This window comes from Moschus berezovskii, chromosome 21, assembly GCF_049115385.1.
Source record: "Moschus berezovskii isolate FMDL1 chromosome 21, NW_MosBer_1.0, whole genome shotgun sequence".
Lineage (NCBI taxonomy): Eukaryota > Metazoa > Chordata > Mammalia > Artiodactyla > Moschidae > Moschus > Moschus berezovskii.
The window spans coordinates 25,010,894-25,031,949 of record NC_142480.1 but is presented as its reverse complement, the minus strand read 5'-3'; the positions used below and the strand labels follow the sequence as shown (position 1 = coordinate 25,031,949).

At 38.7% G+C, this 21,056-nt stretch overlaps 1 protein-coding gene across 1 annotated transcript in view; it reads right to left on the bottom strand.

Annotated features, from left to right (window-relative positions):
- SNX6 (sorting nexin 6) overlaps positions 1-21,056 on the bottom strand; it is a 49,022-nt gene that overhangs the window by 19,968 nt on the left and 7,998 nt on the right. Inside the window, exons 3-8 of the mRNA XM_055418230.2 lie at positions 17,389-17,493; positions 17,042-17,152; positions 14,159-14,280; positions 12,108-12,231; positions 4,197-4,292; positions 1,836-1,941 (exon numbers count right to left, since the gene is read on the bottom strand). Coding sequence (XP_055274205.1) covers positions 1,836-1,941; positions 4,197-4,292; positions 12,108-12,231; positions 14,159-14,280; positions 17,042-17,152; positions 17,389-17,493 — 664 coding nt within the window. The remainder of the gene's footprint in view (positions 1-1,835; positions 1,942-4,196; positions 4,293-12,107; positions 12,232-14,158; positions 14,281-17,041; positions 17,153-17,388; positions 17,494-21,056) is intronic.

Genomic DNA, 21,056 nt, shown 5'->3' with positions numbered 1-21,056 from the left:
TTTAATTAATTATACACTTATATTGGAGAAGGAAATGGCAACCCATTTCAGTGTTCTTGCCCGGAGAATCCCAGGGACGGGGGAGCATGGTGGGTTTCCATCTATGGGGTCGCACAGAGTCGGACAAGACTGAAGTGACTTAGCAGCAGCATACACTTACATTTCACCCAGTCATTCTACTTCTAGGTACTGCCCAAGAGAAATGAAAGCATATGTTCATTCAAAGACTCACATATGTCAGCTTTATTTTGAATGGGTGAGAGCTACCAACAATCCAACTGTCCACCAACAGCTGAATAGACAACTGTGGTGTTCTATACAATGGAATACCACTCACTCAGCAATAAAAGAGAAAGCACTACTGATGCATACAACACAGATGAACCTCAAAACAATTTTGTTGAATTTCAAAGCCAGACCATAGAAAGTACATACTGTATGATTCCATTTATACACAACTCTGCTGCTACTGCTGCTGCTAAGTCACTTCAGTCGTGTCCGACTCTGTGTGACCCCACAGACGGAAGCCCACCAGGCTCCCCCGTCCCTGGGATTCTCTAGGCAAGAACACTGGAGTGGGCTGCCATTTCCTTCTCCAATGTGTGAAAGTGAAAAGTGAAAGTGAAGTCGCTCAGTCGTGTCCGACCCTTAGTGACCCCACGGACTGCAGCCTACCAGGCTCCTCCATCCATGGGATTTTCTAGGCAATAGTACTGGAGTGGCTTGCCATTGCCTTCTCCGATACACAACTCTAGAAGATACAAATTAATCTAGAGACAGAAAGCATTATCAGCAGTGGCCTGGGACAGGGACAGGATGGAGGGATTATGAAGGGCCACAAGAGGACTGTGTGGCGATGGACATGTTCATTACATGGTCTCTAGTGATGATGTCATACATGTGTCAAAACTTATCCAATTGTAAACTTTGAACACTGCAGCTTATTGATATCAGTTACACTTCAATACAACTGTTAAAAAAAAATTAGTCTATCAGGTACTTAACATGATTTTGATCATTTAGAAAATACTGGTTCAATGAATCACACAGATCTCCCAAATGCAGATGCACTTCAGTATATAAAAAGTATCCCACTCAGTAATATTACCATCAATCTCCTCAGACAAGTCTTTAACTACTGAAAAGCAAACTCATGGTGACTGATACAAGTTTTCCAAGATTCCAATTGCTGGAAAGCTTGATTTTTATCACTGTCAACAAACACTGCCAGTAGTTTTCCATGAAGTGTGAGGCTCATTTAATTAATTTTTGATAAAATGTCTATCAATATACAAGTATGCATAATAGCAACTTGTCTGTCAGTTGTTCTTTCAAGTAAAAATGGTATTAATCATACATCCATATGCAAAGTGCTTTATGCATACCTCCCGATCCATCATTCAAAATATTAAAAAAGTATACTCAAGGGAGGAGCCTTCAATAAGTAATAAGTTTCACTACTTCATCAAGGTCATTCTTAATTGAATTTTTAAAATTTTGAATGCACTGTGGAAAGAATACAAAGATTATTAGTACAGTTTGGTGCCACTGCTTTGATTTGTCCTAAGACACCAGCAATTTCTCCACTACGGTTTCTGCATCATTGGTGTAAATGTCAACATGGTGAAAAGGACAAAAAAATCATCCTAGTATTATTATGAAATTAGCTTTATTCTCACAGACTTGCTTAAAAAGGCTTTGAGATAAAAGCTTCATAGACCATAGTCTGAAAATCACTGCCCTATATCAAGACTTTTACAAACTGTACATAACATAATAACTTGATAATTATTCCATTAAACAATGTAAACTTGAGCCACAGAGAAAAACCTTACTTTTGTGGGATCTTGTCATCCTATCAGATTTAGCAGATGCATCCTTAACTCGGTTATGATATTCTAAAAGGAATGTTCGTTCATGCTCAAAGAAATCATCTACATCCTATGGGATCAAAAGAAAATAAGAGCTTTTTTTCACTTATTTGTTTTTAATCTAACATATAAATCACTTTGCTTTGCTTATAATCGTAAAAGATCATCATTAAACAGCATAGCTATCCTCTAATAATCAGACACTATATTGATTTCACCAACAAGTTCACACTTCAAAAACATGTAAGTTCAAACTTCAAAAACAAGTTCAAACTTCAAAAACATCTCTATCAAGTAAGAAGTCTTCTACAGTTCTACAGCAGAAGGCTTATGGTCCCATATGGTCCAAGCTCCCATGTTGTACTTGAATCTATTCCAGCTTGTGCTCTTCCACTACAATCCTGCTTCTCCAGCACATTTATTTCCTCCAGTGGGAGCAATCAATTGCTTTTGAGAGAAAAAGGGAAAAAAGCCTGGCAGACAAGTAGAACTCTGCTTCTCTTGGTCTGTTATGCATTTTATGAACCATTCCTGAATGCTGCCAAGCCTTAGTCATTGGCCCTCTCTGATTGCTTTGGGGAACCTGGCCAAATTAGCAATCTGGGAGCAATTTTCATATTAAACACTGTTTTCAATCTCTTTTGGAACAAAGCTAGAAATCCATTAAAACTAAAAACAACGAACTATTTTCCTCCCTTCTAAAATAGCTTTTACTGAAAAAGCACCAGCTGAAATGATGTAACTTGAGACCCGTATTAACAGAACATAGTAGCAATAGTGTGACAAAATGTGACTTAAAATCTGTTAATTCATGTGTACTAGTTTTCTTAACTAGTACAGGTGAGGTCTGTTGGAAAAATAGAGATAAAACTAACTTGCAGAGTTGTAGTAAAGATTAATGAAATGTGGGCTACCAAACAACACACTGCAAATGTTCAAATAAATGTCAGCTATTACTTTAATAAAATTATCAAACTCATAATCAATATAGTGGTTTATACTTAATGTTAATCAAAAAGTTCAACATAAGTAGCATCAAAATGGAAATAATCAGAAAAAAAAAAAACCAGCCTGAATCTTTTTTTGGTCTCACTGCATGGTTTGTGGGATCTTAGTTTCTTGACCAGGGATTGAACCCAGGCCTTCGGCAGTGAAAGCGCTGAGTCCTAATCACTAGACTGCCAGGGAATTCCCACGTCAACTCTTTATTAAAGTAGCTACAGGAGATAGACTGTCAACATATCAACTGACCTGTCTCTACAAAATCAAAGTATAAATCAAATAGTACTTTACACCCAAGTTTTAGTGTAGATATATTTATAAAAACAGGCAATGATGATAAAGCATTATTTATTGCTTTATTATTTGCTTAATAATATTATTATTGGAGTACAATATACCATCATATGATTCTACATAAACTTTGAAAATACATCCTGCAATATTTTTCTCAATATTTTGATGGTAAGAGTTTTCAGAAAAATCAATTATTGTACCATTTTCAGACCAACATTAAGTAAAATCTAGGTGTTACCTAGGTAATTTTAAGTATATGCATACCTATCATCTCATTCTTTCTAAATCTAACTCAGTGTTTCTAACAATCCTGTAGCTAGGAAGCATTACTAACCACGTTTTCAAAATGGGAAACCTGAGATTTAGAGAAAGAAAAGTGACTTTTCTCAAGGTCACGTAGCTACTATGAGACAAAACCAAAACTTCAGTTGAGCTCTTCTAACTTCAAATCTGAACCCAAGTCGGCCCCTAACATTTGTAAAGCTAAGGCTAAGTGTACAAACCGAGGCAGCCCCTCGGTGCCCCACCGTGTGATTCTGTAAGGCACCCAGAGGGACCTCACGTGCATAAGGCCGGACAGTCATTCCATCCTGCACACTGCTCTTCTTCCCTATGCGGGCCTCTACTCCTTGACTACCTGTGGAGGACAGACCACCAGAGGCACGGTCGACTCACTAGCAGAATTCAAGGAGGAAGTACAGGCAGAACTCGAAGGCAGGCTCGGAATCTGGGCAGGAAAATGTGGGGTTCTAGATGAGGAGAACAGGCTGGTCTGGAGGACAGGGCTGTGGGCTCTGGGTTGGCAAATCCCCTGGAGCTGCAGACCCATTACCCTTTAGAGAAAGGAGCTCTCTGAAGAGGGGAACTCAGGGCAAGGGGCCGAGTTTCCCAGGCCTAAGAAGTCTACTATCCAAACTTCTCTTTCATTCCAATATAACTGCCTACACATCGGAAAATCTCAAACTATCTCCCTCGTAAAAAGAAGTAAATTCTCAAAGCAGTTCCTCTGTTAACCAAATAGTGTCTTACCTTTACTCCAGAAACAATTACTCCATCTGCTGATTTAACCATGTTTTTAAAGAAATCTTCAAGTTTCTCTTTTTTATTTTTTCCTCGCACGCTCAACTGAAAGAAAGGTAAATTTAAATTAGTATTTCTTTTAAGATTACAAATAAGAAGTTAATACCTCCTTTATTCTCTGTCATCAAAATAGCAATCTCAAAAGGACTCCAGTTTTTAAACTTAATAAAGTGGCAATTTCATTATGTATGAAAAGTGATTTTCAAATTCTGAGAACTTAAAGGAGTCTGGCCTCATCTCCAAAGATTCAGGTTCAGCTGATCTACAGTAAGGCTCAAAAGTGAAAATGTTAGCCGCTCAGTCGTGTCTGACACTTTATAACCCACGGACTGTAGCCTGCCAGGCTCCTCTGTACATTGAATTTTCCAGGCAAGGATACTGGACTGGATTGCCGTTCCCTTCTCCAGGGGTTCTTCCCAATCCAGGGATCAAACCCGAGTCTCCCACATTGCAGGCAGTCTTTACCACTGAGCCACCAGGGAAGCTCCTCCAAATTGTGTCAGTATAATTGATAATTCTGCTCTAAGGAGCCCTTTCATCATACTATGTCAAACACTACTACATCATATAAAGTCAACTAAAAATTCACTCAGGAGTTTCTCTGAACATGTAAAATTTATTGGAGTACACTATACCATCATATGATTCTATAGAAACTCTGAAAATATACTTGGAAAATTTTTCACTCTGAACTCCTCCAAATCTCATCTCCTGACCTATTTTGGGGTCAGCAACTCATGAGACAAAGGACACAAAAGATGACTCTGAATGGCATGAACAGTATATATCTAAAGGCAAAACTGAGAAGCAGTCAACTCTGATTTACCACTTATTGCATCAGGGCCCCATGAGGGAACATCTCATCTAACTTCCTTATCTGCTGCCATGGCTTCAATACTCACCATTAAGCAAGTGAGTCACAGATCTCCATCACTATGCCTAGGCTCTTTCCTCAATCTTAGATTCTATTTCCAATTGCCTACATCATATTCTTTACATATATATTCTGCTAACCGCACATTAAACATTTTTAAAAGTACTTATTATAATCTGATCTCCAAGTTTTCCCTCTTCTTGGTTCCCTATTCATGGTTTTCCCATCTATACAGTCTCTCAGACTCTCATCTGTTCCCTAAAACCCCGTCAGTTCAGTAGCTCAGTCATGTCCACCTCTTTTCGACTCCATGGACTGCAGCACGCTAAGCTTCCCTGTCCCTCACCAACTCCCAGAGCTTGTTCAAACTCACATCCAATGAGTCGGTGATGACATCCAACCATCTCATCCTCTGTCGTTCCTTTCGCCTCCCGCCTTCAATCTTTCCCAGCATCAGGGTCTTTCCAAATGAGTCAGTTCTTTGCATCAGGTGGCCAAAGTATTGGAGTTTTATCTTCAGCATCAGTCGTTCCAATGAATATTCAGAACTGATCTCCTTTAGAATGGACTGGTTGGATCTCCCTGCAGTCCAAGGGACTCTCAAGAGTCTTCTCCAACACCACAGTTCAAAAGCATCAATTCTTCGGTGCTCAGCTTTCTTTACAGTCCAACTCTCATATCCATACATGACTACTGGAAAAACCATAGCTTTGACTAGATGGACCTTTGTTGGCAAAGTAATGTCTCTGCTTTTTAATGTGCTATCTAGGTTTACCATAGCTTTTCTTCCAAGGAGCAAGCATCTTTTAATTTCATGGCTACAGCCATCAACTGCAGTGATTTTGGAGCCCAAGAAAATAGTCTCTCACTGTTTCCATTGTTTCCCCATCTATATGCCATGAAGTGATGGGACCAGATGCCATGATCTTTGTTTTCTGAATGTTGAATTTTAAGTCAGCTTTTTCACTTTCCTCTTTCACTTTCAGCATGAGGCTCTTTAGTTCTTTGCTTTCTGCATATAAGTTAAATAAGCAGGGTGACAATATACAGCCTTGACTACTCCTTTCCCATGTTGGAACCAGTACATTGTTCCATGTTCGATTTTAACTGTTGCTCCTTGACCTACATACAGATTTCTCAGGAGGCAGGTCAGGTGGCCTAGTATTCCCATGTCTTTCAGAATTTTCCAGTTTGTTGTGATCCACACAGTCAAAGGCTTTGGCATAGTCAATAAAGCAGAAGTAGATGCTTTTCTGGAACTCTCTTGCTTTTTGATAATCAAATGGATGTTGGCAATTTGATCTCTGGTTCCTCTGGGTTTTCTAAAACCAGCTTGAACATCTGGAAGTTCACGGCTCACGTACTGTTGAAGCCTGGCTTGGAGGATTTTGAGCATTACTTTGCTAGTGTGTGAGGTGAGTGCAATTGTGCAGTAGTTTGAACATTCTCTGGCACTGCCTTTCTTTGGGTTTGGAATGAGAACCGACCTTTCCCAGTCTTGTGGCCACTGCTGAGTTTTCCAAATTTGCTGGCATAGTGAGTATAGCACTTTCACAGCATCATCTTTTAGGATTTGAAACAGCTTAACTGGAATTCCATCACCTCCACTAGCTTTGTTCGTAGTGATGCTTCTTAAGGCCCACTTGACTTTGGATTCCAGGATGTCTGGCACTAGGTGAGTGATCACACCATTGTGGTTATCTGGGTCATGAACATCTTTTCTGTATAGTTCTTCTGTTTATTCTTGCACCTCTTCTCACTATCTTCTACTTCTGTTAGGTCCACAGCATTGCTGTCCTTTATTGTGCCCATCCTTGCATGAAATGTTCCCTTGGTATCTCTAATTTTCTTGAAGAGATCTCTAGTCTTTCCCATTCTATTGTTTTCCTCTATTTCCTTGCACTGATCACTGAGGAAGGCTTTCTTATCTCTCCGTGCTATTCTTTGGAACTCTGCATTCAAATGGGTATACCTTTCCTTTTCTCCTTTGCCTTCAGTGTCTCTTCTTTTCTCAGCTATTTGTAAGGCCTCCTCAGACAACCATTTTGCCTTTTTGCATTTCTTTTTTTCTTGGGGATGGTCTTGATCATTGCCTCCTGTACAATATTCCATTATATAATTAAGGGATTTGATTTAGGTCATACCTGAATGGTCTAGTGGTATTCTCTACTTTCTTCAATTTACCTCTGATTTTGGCAATAAGTTCATGATCGGAGCCACAGTCAGCTCCTGGTTTTATTTTGCGGACAAAACAAGCCCTATAGGGCTTCTCCATCTTCAGCTACAAAGAATATTATCAATCTGATTTCAGTATTGACCATCTGGTGATGTCCATGTGTAGAGTTATCTCTAGTGTTGTTTGGAAGAGGGTGTTTGCTATGACCAGTGCGTTCTCTTGGCAAAATTCTGTTAGCCTTTGCCCTGCTTCATTTTGTACTCCAAAGCCAAACTTGCCTCTTACTCCAGTTATCTCCTGACTTCCTATTTTTGCATTCCAGTCCCCTATGATGAAAAGGACATCTTTTTTGGGTGTTAGTTCTAGAAGATCTTGTAGGTCTTCATAGAACTGCTTAACTTTAGCTTTTTCAGCATTCGTGGTTGGGGCATAGACTTGGGATTACTGTGATATTGAATGGTTTGCATTGGAAATGAACAGAGATCATTCTGTTGTTTCTGAGATTGCACCCAAGTACTGCATTTCAGACTCTTTTGTTGACTATGAGGGCTACTCCAGTTCTTCCAAAGGATTCTTGCCCACAGTAGTAGATATAACAGTCATCTGAATTAAATTCACCCATTCCAGTCCATTTTAGTTCCCTGATTCCTAAAATATCAATGTTCACGCTTGCCATCTCTTGTTTGACCACTTCCAATTGATTCATCGATCTAACATTCTGGGTTCCTATGCAATATCGTTCTTTTATTGCTCTTTACAGCATTGGACTTTACTTCCATCACCAGTCACATCCACAACTGGGCACTGTTTTCACTTTGGCTCTGCCTCTTCATTCTTCCTGGTTATTTCTCCACTTTTCTCCAGTAGCATATTGGGCATGTACCGATCTGAGGAGTTCATCTTTCAGTGTCATATCTTTTTGCCTTATCATACTGTTCATGGGGTTCTCAAGGCAAGAATACTGAAGGTGTTTGCCATTTCCTGTTCCAGTGAACCACATTCTGTCAGAACTCTCCACTATGACCCGTCCATCTTGGGTGGCCCTACACGGCATGCCTCATAGTTTCACTGAGTTAGACAAGGCTGTGGTCCATGTGATCGGTTTGATTCGTTTTCTGTGACAGTGGTTTTCATTCTGTCTGCCCTCTGATGGATAAGGACAAGAGACTTACAGAAGCTTCCTGATGGGAGAGACTGACTGTGAAGGTATGAAAGTATGAAAACCTCATACCTTTCATTAAAAATCTTGACACAATCTATAACTTCTTTCTTTTTCCTTCCAAAATCACACTTTGAGCATCTCTTCCATACTTAAATAAGTTCACAGAGTTTCATAATGTTCAGAGACTGAACACCAATCCCCCTTGCAAGGTACTCAACACTTTGAAAAAATCTGGTTCAGGTTACCTTTCCACCTCCACTCCTACCCCTAAAGAGCCTTATGCTCCACACTGTTCTCAAAAGAGGCTCTGAACTCTTAGGTTCCTCTGTATCTGAATTGGTATCTCCTCTCCCACTAAAAACTCTATTCAGACTTTAACATTCAAAATAAAAGGCATCTCTTCATGAAACCCTTTCAAATTCCCAGTTAGAATTCAAAGGCAATGGCAACCCACTCCAGTACTCTTGCCTGGAAAATCCCATGGATGAAGGAGCTTGGTGGGCTGTAGTCCATGGGGTTGCTGGGAGTCGGACATGACTGAGCGGCTTCACTTTCACTTTCCTGAGTTGGAGAAGGAAATGGCAACCCACTCCAGTGTTCTTGCCTGGAGAATCCCAGTGATGGGGGAGCCTGGTGGGCTGCCGTCTATGGGGTCGCACAGAGTCGGACATGACTGAAGCGACTTAGCAGCAGCAGCAGCTCTACCTTAGGCCTCTCAAAGCACTCCAGCTTTTTTTTAACCTTATTTTTTATATTAATTATTTCACTAATTCACTCATTTAACAAACCATAATGAATGTATAACCACACACTGTGCTGGGTGTTACAAATATTAAGACGATTAAGAGGTAGTCCCTACTCTTAAATTAACTTATGGTACAGAGGAGGACAGCGGAGAAGGCAATGGCAAGCCACTCCAGTACTCTTGCCTAGAAAATCCCATGGATGGAGGAGCCTGGTAGGCTGCAGTCCGTGGGGTCGCTAAGGGTCGGACACGACTGAGCGACTTCATTTTCACTTTCACACATTGGAGAAGGAAATGGCAACCCACTCCGGTGTTCTTGCCTGGAGAATCCCAGGGTCGGGGGAGCCTGGTGGGCTTCCGTCTATGGGGTCACACAGAGTCGGACACGACTGAAGTGATTTGGCAGCACAGAGGAGGACAGAGAGAAGCAAACATACAATTACACATAGTATGAGAAATATAGTGTTAAAGCTATTCATGGGGTATTAGCAAAGCACCCAAGGAACTCAATACAACTGAGGGGTTGAGAAAGGTAAGACTGGAGGTTGACTGACCAATCAGGGTCTGCTTCAATAACCCAGGCAAAGGTTATCAAAGTCTGGACTAGTCTTTAGGTCTACTGATGGAAGCAAGTATGCAGATTAAAATGAGACAGAGAGAATCTGGTGACTCCTGATAGGAACAGACAGTAGGAGTCCTGAGTAATTTTCATGGTGGAAGAGACTGGGGGTTACTGATGCCTTCTTTGAGATAAGACAGAGTACAAAAGGAGGCATGGATTTAAAAGAAGCGTTCAGTTGAGGGTAAAAGGCCAAGGGGACATCTAAATGGAGGTTTTTCAGGAGGCAGTTTAATGAATAATGCTGGGACTCAGGAGTGATACAGTTGGGGCAGGGGGAGCGGCCAGGCGGGGCTGTACCATGCAGCTTGTGGGATCTTAGTTCCGTGACCAGGGATCAAACCCGTGCTCCCAGCAGTGGAAGCACGGAGTCCTAACCACTGGACCGCCAAGGAATTCCCATAGATTTCTAAGTTAAAAGCATATTAACATCGATGGAGCCAGAGAAGCAGGTATTAGACAGAATTTACAGAATTAGAAATCTCATAGACTTGTAGAGAACTCAATGAGGAACTTTGGAAGAATCAGATTTAAATGAATGGATATATGGAGGGAAAAGCCATGAAGCAGACCGGGAAGCAGCCACGGAGTTAAGAGGTGAACACATCAAGACGGATTCCCATAGATCCACAAGAACATGGGAGTCAGCATAGCTAGAAAGGTATCTCAGTCAAAATGGAAAAGCATGATGTATTTCACCACATTAACAGAATAAAAAACATGATCATCTCAACAGATGTACTTTTTCATGATAAACAAACTAGGAACAGAACGTCTTTAAGCTGACAAAGGGTATCTATGTAAAAACCCACACTTAACATCACACTTGATAGTGAAGGAGTGTGTGCTTTTCCCCTAAGATCAGGGACAGAACACGGATGTCTGCTCTTATCATTTCCATTTAACACTGTACTGGAGGTTCCAGCCAGGGCATTCAGGCAAGCAAAATTTAAAAAGGCATCCAGATTGGAAAGGAGGAAGTAAAAAAGAAAAAAGAAAAGAAAGCTATTAAATGAGTGTGGCTGCCAAGGTGGTTGAAGGCTATGGGGGGATACAGGAGGTGTGGGCATTTGCTTTCTGATTGGTGTCCACTGCCAGTGAACAAGGTCATTATTTGATTAAGAAGAATTATTGAGATTAGCTTTAATGCAAAATGAGAGAAATCTGTCTAACGTCTTAACACTGCTATAAGTGATAGAGCAGGCACTCTAGGCAAGAAAAGAAAGAAAGAAAAACAAAAGGGCTATTGACAGAGTCAAAGTGCAGAAGTCAAGGGCCTAGATGCAGCAGTGAGTCAAAGAACAACTGCAGTGGGAGCAGGGAAAAAGGGAGTTATGAGGACACAAGGCTATGTTTGGAGTTCATAGTATCAGGGTTTAAGAACTCGGGGGTGAGATGAGGTCCTGGGTGTGCTCACTGATGCCACAGGAAGAAATGAATGAAGGTTAGGAAACATCTGTCTTCTGCTAAAATTACGAGTTAATCTTGTCATCCAAATAGAGACTCCAAGATCTGTGTCATCCACCCACTAAAAAGATTTTTTCCAGAACCACGAACGAAGAAACCTCTTGAGGCAGGGAGGGAGGAAAATTAGCAGTAACCAGCACTGAAGGAGGCCGGTTAAACAGACCAAAAGTCAGTGATCAACCCAAAAGTAACTGGGAATTCTTTAGCTCAAGAACTCTGGAATTCTCCATAAGGCTTCAGAAGCCTCCAAACTCAAATTTATTAACCCATTTAATAACCCTATTTCTTAAGAAGTTCACAATTCAGGATCAAAATCAGTATCTCATGTAGTAACATAGTTTAGCATCATTTAAAAAATTAATCTACTCAAGTTCTACTGAAATACTGTATCATCATTAAAAAAGAGTCATATTAAACTGCCTTGAAAAATCAGAACATTTTATAAAAATTACTGATAATAAAGCTGAAACTCCAATACTTTGGCCACTTCATGCGAAGAGTTGACTCACTAGGAAAGACTCTGATGCTGGGAGGGATTGGGGGCAGGAGGAGAAGGGGATGACAGAGAATGAGATGGCTGGATGGCATCACCGACTCGATGGACATGAGTTTGAGTGAACTCCGGGAGCTGGTGATGGACAGGGAGGCCTGGCATGCTGATTCATGGGGTCGCAAAGAGTCGGACACAACTAAGCGACTGAACTGAACTGAAGCCTTTTCTAACAACTCCCTTCTCCTTCCAATGACTCTTTAAAAATAAACCTTGAAATAAAAAAAAAAAAACCTTGATCACTGCTTTGATCAATTCAATACTCACATCTTGATTATATTCCAGGAAGACATGGAAATTTAAATCTTTCCTCAAAATGGGATGTGCAGCCACACGACACAGAAACACTTCATGCATTGCAACTGTCTTCTTGAATATTGCCAAATACTCACTAGAAATAATACACAAAATTAAAGGTAAAACACTGCAGAAAAACACCCGCAACAGTTTTTTAAGCAAATACTAGGAATTATTCTAAATGCAAAACTAGAGGCACAAGATATAATCCATGGAAACAAAGGTTTTAGTTGAACTGTTAACGAAATATATAAAACCCAGCTCTGAAAAGACTTCATGCTAGTTAATAGTATTTATTATATATAAATGTTAATATTTTTAGGTTTTATGAACCTTTCTTCCTATGCAAGTTGATGTTAAAGGTAACTATAGGGCTTTTTGTTTTTAGCTTCAGAGAACATATACTACAAATTATAGCATACAATTTTAATGATTCAATTTCTAGATAATTACTGCTTTTAAACACCTTCATACAAATAAATAAAACAAACTTCAGTAAGCATGTTTTCAACTTTAATAACTATTTTCATCTAAAGACCCAAGCACACAAGAAAGAAACATACCATGGAGAGACTAGTGTTTTCCATTACATTGAAGAACTGAGTTTAAAACATTTTAATGTCATCAGTGAATCACAGCGATCTTATAGTAATACATGTCAGTTTGGAAAAAAAAAACACTCAAGAAAAAGGCCCGATATTCTTGCTTCAACTACGTGCAAGGAGGTTAAGTTTTACATACCAGCAAACCAGCAGGACCAATGTTGGGAGAAGTTTGATCTCTGTGAGGGTAGTCATTCAGTGAAGACAAAAAAGAAGGATGCAGAGGATGGAGGTAGCAGTAGAATAAACCCAAGGTTCTCTGTTATCCAACCCCTAACCAGACCACAAAAGAATCATGATCAGGGCCACTGGAAAACCACAGATTCTTTTAATATTAATGTGCGCTGCTCATTTCCAGCTTTCAGGCTTATCAACTATAGAAGTTGTACCTGTCCACTATCAGGCTACTGCTTTCACTCAGTATTGACAGAATTCTTAAAATATCTGTCACCTTACACTGTAACAAAGACGACCTACTTTGCTAATTTCTCTTGTCAAGAGTTTAGCATTCTGAAGAAGAGTCTAGTAGCAGCATGAATATATGCTTAAAAACTGAAATTCAGTGGAAGAGGAGAAAAGGAAATGCACAAACGGGAGAAATGACCAGAAAAAGTGATGGAGGTGACGGTAATGCAAGGAAAGCTATTTCCTCGTTTAATTCTTAAAATACAGGAAAAACAATATGCAACAACCCAAAATTATTTCAAATGTTTAAGAGAAGGGGAAAAACTGTATTTTCAGCAAATATGCTAAAAATGAAATAGAAATTTTTCAAGAATATATGTCCAGTATATACGAAACTAATAATCATTTAATAAAAAACACTAAAAAACTATTCTCTCATTGCTTTGCTCCTATTCTTTTCCCTTCAGGCAGAAGCCATAGGCAGACAAAAGAGGAGGGGGAAAATTATACACACACGCACACACACACACATACACACACTCACTTTTTGAAAAAGAAAGAAGAAAATATCCAGAGTTGCTTAGTGCACACTTATATGAGAAACAGAAATCTTGGTACTATGCACTTGTCCAAACAAGAGAACCAGGTGGGTGATGACTAAGGCCTTGTAAACAAAAGTAAAATGATCTACATGTGTGTTTTAAAAAGTCATTATTTCTCTTTCTACTATCGTTTATAAACTTGTGGATCTTTTGTTTTCAATCTTCAGAGTTTATTTAAAACAGCAATTTAAAGAATTTTACAATGCAGACAATTATTCTATAATTTTCCTGTAGGCTCTGATCATGATAGTTAACACTGGTTGTATGGCTTAAACCTGCATCTTCCAGAAAGGGTCACTGTGGTGAAATGATGGAAAGGATGGGATATCAGAGAGCAGAGAAACAAAACCAAAAACCAACCAAACAAAAAAGGGCACAAAAACAAGCACAAATAACAACAAAAGTCACATACGCTTCCAATTCCTGTTTCATCTTCGTGAATTCCTCCTTTGTCATAGACCCTTCTCCTTCTCCAAGTTTCTGCAGTTTCTCCCTTGAGGCATCAAAATCAGGTCTTGGTGGTGCCGGAGGGATCTGTCACAGAATAAAATCACTAGTTTTGATTTGTTTTGACTGTGCCATGCAGCAGGAGGATCTTAGTTCCCGAAAAGGGATAGATCCCACGCTTCCTGCAGTGAAAGCACAGAGTCTCAACCACTGGACCATCAGGGAAGTCCCCTAAACCACTAGTTTTTAAAGATTTTTACTTCTTTCAGTAGTTGCACTATTGCCACCAAAAAAGACTGCTGTCTCATCGGTTCTCCCTCGAGCTGGCCCGCTGTTCTAACAGCATCTCCCACTCTAATAGACTTTTTTTCTCTCTCTCAAAAAAAAAAGACTGCTGTCTGAGGGAGCTAAAGACATCCTGAATGAATGAGGAATATCCTAATTAAGGTTAGAGAAGCTGATTAAGTCTAGAAATTAAGATTCTTGAGGTCCTTGACACCAAGGAAGAAACAGAGCGTAGCACTATATTCTGGAATTAGATCAGTAGGACCCAAACTTTGGGAAAAGGAGTGCATCAAGGCTGTATATTGTCACCCTGCTTATTTAACTTATATGCAGAGTACATCATGAGAAACACTGGGTTGGAGGAAGCACAAGCTGGAATCAAGATTGCCGGGAGAAATATCAATAACCTCAGATATGCAGATGACACCACCCTTATGGCAGAAAGTGAAGAACTAATGAGCCTCTTGATGAAAGTGAAAGAGGAGAGTGAAAAGGTTGGCTTGAAGCTCAACATTCAGAAAACAAAGATCATGGCATCTGGTCCCATCACTTCATGGGAAATAGATGGGGAAACAGTGGAAACAGTGTCAGACTTTATTTTTTGGGCTCCAAAATCACTGCAGATGGTGATTACAGCCATGAAATTAAAAGACGCTTACTCCTTGGAAGGAAAGTTACGACCAACCTAGACAGCATATTAATAAGCAGAGACATTACTTTGTCAACAAAGGTCCGTCTAGTCAAGGCTATGGTTTTTCCAGTGGTCATGTATGGATGTGAGAGTTGGACTATAAAGAAAGCTGAGTGCTGAAGAATTGATGCTTTTGAACTGTGGGGTTGGAGAAGACTCTTGCTTGAGAGTCCCTTGAACTGCAAGGGGATCCAACCAGTCCATCCTAAAGGAGATCAGTCCTGGGAGTTCATTGGAAGGACTGATGTTGAAGCTGAAACTCCAATCCTTTGGCCATGTGATGCAAAGAGCTGACTCATTTGAAAAGACCCTGATGCTGGGAAAGATGGAAGGTGGGAGGAGAAGGGGACGACAGAGGATGAAATGGTCGGATGGCATCACCGACTTGATGGATATGAGTTTGGGTAAACTCCGGGAGTTGGTGATGGACAGTGAGGCCTGGTGTGCTGTGGTTTATGGGGTCGCAAAGAGTCGGACACGACTGAGTGACTGAACTGAACCCAAACTTTAGTCTGTAGACTCCTATGTGACAACCTAGAGCTCTCAAATGTATATGCAACTTAAGCTCTAAGTATACACTAATTAAATGTGTTGCAAATATGCATGCTATTTTTCCAAAGTATGCAAATGGTATGATTGGACTGTACCAGAGGCAGAAAGCACTGACTTAACCACAAGAGAATAAGGCACAGACTAATGACTAACCTCCCCCTATTCTCCCACAGTGAGGGGGAAAGTAAGCACTTACCTTAAATATAAATACATCTAAAAGAGACGTATCACTCAAGGGAATGATTAAGAAAAAAAACCTATCTTAGAGGAAGAGCCTGCAAGTAAGAACTGTGAAGGGGAAATGATGGAAAAGCAAAGATAGCAAGTAAGCAGAAGGAAAGGTAAATAGGGGGAAGTCAAAACAGCAATGACCAGAAGAAAAGGATTATACCAAGGAAAGCAACAGGGAAGCGAGCACCAAGTACAAACTGGCACATATTCACTGCTGCCCACACACGACATCTACCACGTGCCAGGCGTGATGAACGACCAGCAGATAAAGATAAATGGTCTTGATCTTTGAGGAGTGTTAGTCTATGAGAGAAAAAAGTAGTAAGAAAATAACACCATCCAAGAAGATGAGGAGGAAAAGGGTGGAAACAGGAGAGCTTCCAGGCTGGTAAACACACTGACATGCGGGGAAAACGGAAGGTGACACATCCTGGAAAGGGCATGAGAGTTCTGTGCCAGCCTCTCACCCCAATATCTCATCCTATGCGTCTTTTCCACTGGGCTGTTCCTCAGTTGTATTCTTTATAAAAACTGGCAATGAACAACAACAAAAGCACTGCCACTTGTGCACGAAACTGGAGTTGTAGAAAGGAAAAAAAAAAGCAAATGACCGAGAGTAAGGGCCACAAGGACAAAGATGGAGTCAGGTCAGGATGATTTCAAGGAAATCAAATGAAACAGTTCCAGAAATCTGAGGGTGGTCAACAGCTGAGGCACACCACCAGGTGCATGTTCACATCAGATAACCTCTCAGGAGCCCTAAAACTCTAAACATCTGTCTAACTAAGGGTTCAGGACCAATACGGACTGTAACACCTCTTTAGTTATTACCCCCCAGGACAAGCCCATTTCAATTCTAATGAACAGTAAGAATTTAAGTTTAAATGAAGGAGCGTTACATATTGGTATCTCCACACCCCCAAACAAGACAACTTGGGATAAAAGGTGGCAGTCAATTATGTTTCATAGCTGGCAATTTTTTAAAAAATTACTTCAGTTCACTAGAAGTGCTGAATAAGATTTCCACACATAATAAAGTATCCAAAAAGTTCCTAGAAAATAGGATGAAAATGGAACCTCAATACTTACAATGTAACCTGCATAGTCTTCATTTTCAATGAAGGAATCGTGAAGCCAGATAAATTCCTCATGTTGTCGAACAACAGAAAACTCGTTCTGCTTAAAATTTGGCAATGAACTCTGCAAAGACAGAGATTCTCGCAAATAAAAATTAATACTAGACTATAAAAGTTTCTATGAACATTTTATACCTTATTTTCTAAACTTAGTCTTTAATGAAAGATAATAAGCAGCAGTGAATTATAAACTAAAATACAATTTCTAATTATGTTGAAAACCAAAATTCTAGTCGGTGTACTATTACATATGTAACACCACAATAATTAAAATAACACAAGTAAAAAAATCCCATTTACCTTTGTGTGAACAGTGAATTTTACTTTGTCTCTCTCACTTAGAGCATCAGAAATGTCCACCTGCAGAGCAGCATCACTCTGAAGATCTACATTTATTGCTTTAAGCTAGAAAAAAATAATACCTCAGTGAAAATTCTATAGGTTTTTATGCAAATTCATTCTTCTCCTAGACAATAAGACAGTGCAAAAACAAAACTAAAATAGCGAATCTTAGATCTAACAAGTACACAAGTTCATTGAATCTATCTTCTGGAGGAGGTACTTTGGGTATGTTATCTTAATCAATTTTCATTCTACACCATGCAACTATCCTTTGTATGAGTCAATGTGCTAACTATGATTTATTAGTTTCACCCAAAAAGTAAACTAGTAAACTATTTTCCAAAAAGATGGTCCCTTACAAGTTCAAGTGTCCTAAGATTAAGAAACGTATCTACCTTTAAAAATAAGAAAAATAATAATGGCCAATCATTTAAATTTTATTGCTTAATTCAGGAATATATAATAAAATTAATGACAGTTAAATGTATTATATATATATGTGAAAAGTGCTAAGAAAAATGCTAACAAATAATAATTAACTCCTCTGATATGTATTAAATTTCACTCTACAGCTTTAGTACATTACAAGAATTGGGTATATTCCCTATTTAGTGCTTCAATTTACTCATCTACGAGAAGATGTCACTTATAATTCTAATCACAATTTTACTCATTCTTAAATGTCACTCATTTTTCTTCCCTTTTAAACAGATTAACATTCTAAAATCTTAAGGTAATTTGGAGATTTACAAAAGCAAATACACTAAAAGATAAAATGAAGTCTCAGCCAGATGCAAAGATACAAAATATTAAAAATCTAACTAGCCTGCTTCAAATACTCTAGCTGTAAAAGCAGGATTGCCTTTGGAAACCAACCTAATCATTAGTGTTTCAAATTTCAATTACAATGCAAATGGAAAAAATGCTAGAAGCAAAATTGTTCACTCTATGATCTCAATTATATTTTTAAAAAATGCATACATAAAATTATTATGTATTGGAAATACAACAAAATGTGAGTTGCAGTGGATTTTCTTCTATGTTCTTTTATTCTCCCAACTTTCCACAATATGCATGAATTACTTTTATAAAACTGGAAAAAAGCCTTTAAGAAATTTTGTGACTTATTGAAAGATGAATTCTGTGAAGTTTCTCATTAAACAGAGTTGTTTATTAGTAATGAAAGTAAAATACTATTTCACTTTTGCACTACGGGTTCTATATTGAGTAGATATATTTAAAAAAAAAATACCATTACAATCTAAGTTAACAGTCACAGAAGAAATGAATCATTATTTTAAAGGATGATACTATCTATGATGGCCTTTAACAAAAACTTTATTGGTAACTTTAGTAAGTTTATACTGAATTAAATTTCAATCGGCAATCATATTTTTAAGTTAACACTATAAACTTACATAAAAATGCTTTAAAAATCACTATTGTACTCTGCTACATGTAGCCAGTGCCTGATAAAAGAAATTTAAAGGCTGTCCTGAATTACAAATAAAGTTTTCTTATTCATTTTCCAATTATCTTCACTGCTTCCACAATATTGGAAACATCAGAGTACTCTGTTCTTCGGTTTTCTTGCTTTATTTAGTCTTATCAGGTCTTCAAACTGTTTCCTACCTCTTCTCTAACCCCTTACCTTAATTCTAATTTAAGAAATGTTTCCTTATTTCTTTTTACTCATATTGTGGTTGCCTGAATTATAGCTCCCCCAAAGACATCCACGTCCAAATCCCTGTGGATGTCACCTTATATGGCAAAAAAAAAAAAAAGATGTGGAGTTTATCCTGGATTATCCAGGTGGGTTCTAAATGCAATTACATGTATCTTTATAAGAGGGAGATTTGACACAGACAAAAGAAGAGAAAGCAACTTAACTAAGGAGGCAGAGATTATAGAGTGGTAAAGCCACAAGTCAAGGAGTGCAGGCAGCCACGAGAATGCTGGAAGAGACAAGTAACTAATTCTTCGCTAGAGCCTCAGGCAGGGAGCATGGCCCTGCGAACACCTTGATTTCAGCTCAGTGATACTGATTTCAGACTTCTGGCCTGCAGAATTGTGAGAGAATAAAATTCTGTTGTATTAACCCATCAAGTTTGTGGTAACCTGTTACAGCAGCCCCAGGAAACTAATAAATTTATCTTACAGATTTTGGAATAACAATCTTGGCAGTTCTTTATTTATGTTTTCACTGCCTGGTCTAGCATTTCTCAGACACAACTGGTAAGACTCAACTTGGATGCTTATTAAAAAACACTGAATCCCATGTCCTATCACAGACATATCAAAACAATTTTCAGAATAAGCCTTAAAAACCGTATGAGGGAATGCTAGTCGAGATTTTCCGGACTGTCTATACATTCTGTCAAAACTTTATCTCAGTTGCTAATTTTTTTTTTTAATGATTATATAAAACATTTTGCCAGACTTCATATCTCTAAGTATATTTTAATTTTCAGGTTTATTTATTTTTTTTTAACCACTGCACTATTAATCTGGAAACACACCTTTCAGGATTTCTACATATGAACAGCTGTTATTTATTCTTCCAATTAAAGATTATTTCAAATTATTAACATATTTCTCTGTCTTCCATTTCAGTATCCTTTTATACCACATCCACTATTTCCCTTGTTTTGTCTGACAGTAAAACACTTGGCTTTTTAAAATTGCAACTCATCAATAAAAGTATTCCTATATACAAAAAGTATACCTATATTATACATTCCTATATTCCTATATATCACTTTTGGTCTTGTACTCTGTTTTTTTTAGGTACAGTTTACCGATAATGAAAAGGAGATTTTAAGGATATAATTTGAAAAGTTTTAACAGATACATAGATTATAACCTTGTAATCATCACCATAATCAAGATATGGAACATTTCCATCAGTCCCAGAATTTCCCTCCTTTGCTTTTATTCCTATACTTCTAACCTTTCTATAAATTCTCTTCTTGTATGCTTTACTAAAGCATCCCATGTAATAGCCTTAACAGCTATTAATTCAACCTGCCACTTGTTTCTTTCATTCTTTTAACAACTGAGTTCCAGAACTGATCTCAGGAAAATGTACATGAATTACAAATGTGGTCACAGCAAAATGCTGATGGTAAGATTCTGATTCTTCCTCTTTATATCTCACAGGAAGTTTAGCTAAATATCAGCAGAAGCATTCATTCTGATAGTGCATGTTCCTATGGTCAGTTCCCACATACACTTCAGACGGCAATTTTTTTCCATTTCCTGGGCCTATGGAGAAGGATTATTTTATCTGACCACAAGATGTGTTTCACACACATAAGGGTTTGCCAGCCAATAAAATCATCTCCCACATCAATACAAAACTTTCACTGAAAGATAGTCTGGATGGATAAACAACAAGGTTCCACTGTGCAACACAGGGAACTGTATTCAATACCCTAGGATAAGCCACAAAGGAAAAGAATTAAAAAAAAAAAAGAATGTCTGTATGTGTATGGGCTTCCCCAATAGCTCAGTTGGTAAAGAATCCACCTGCAATGCAAGAGACCCCAGTTCGAATCCTAGGTCAGGAAGATCCGCTGGAGAAGGGATAGGCTATCCACTCTAGTATTCTTGGGTGTCCCTTGTGG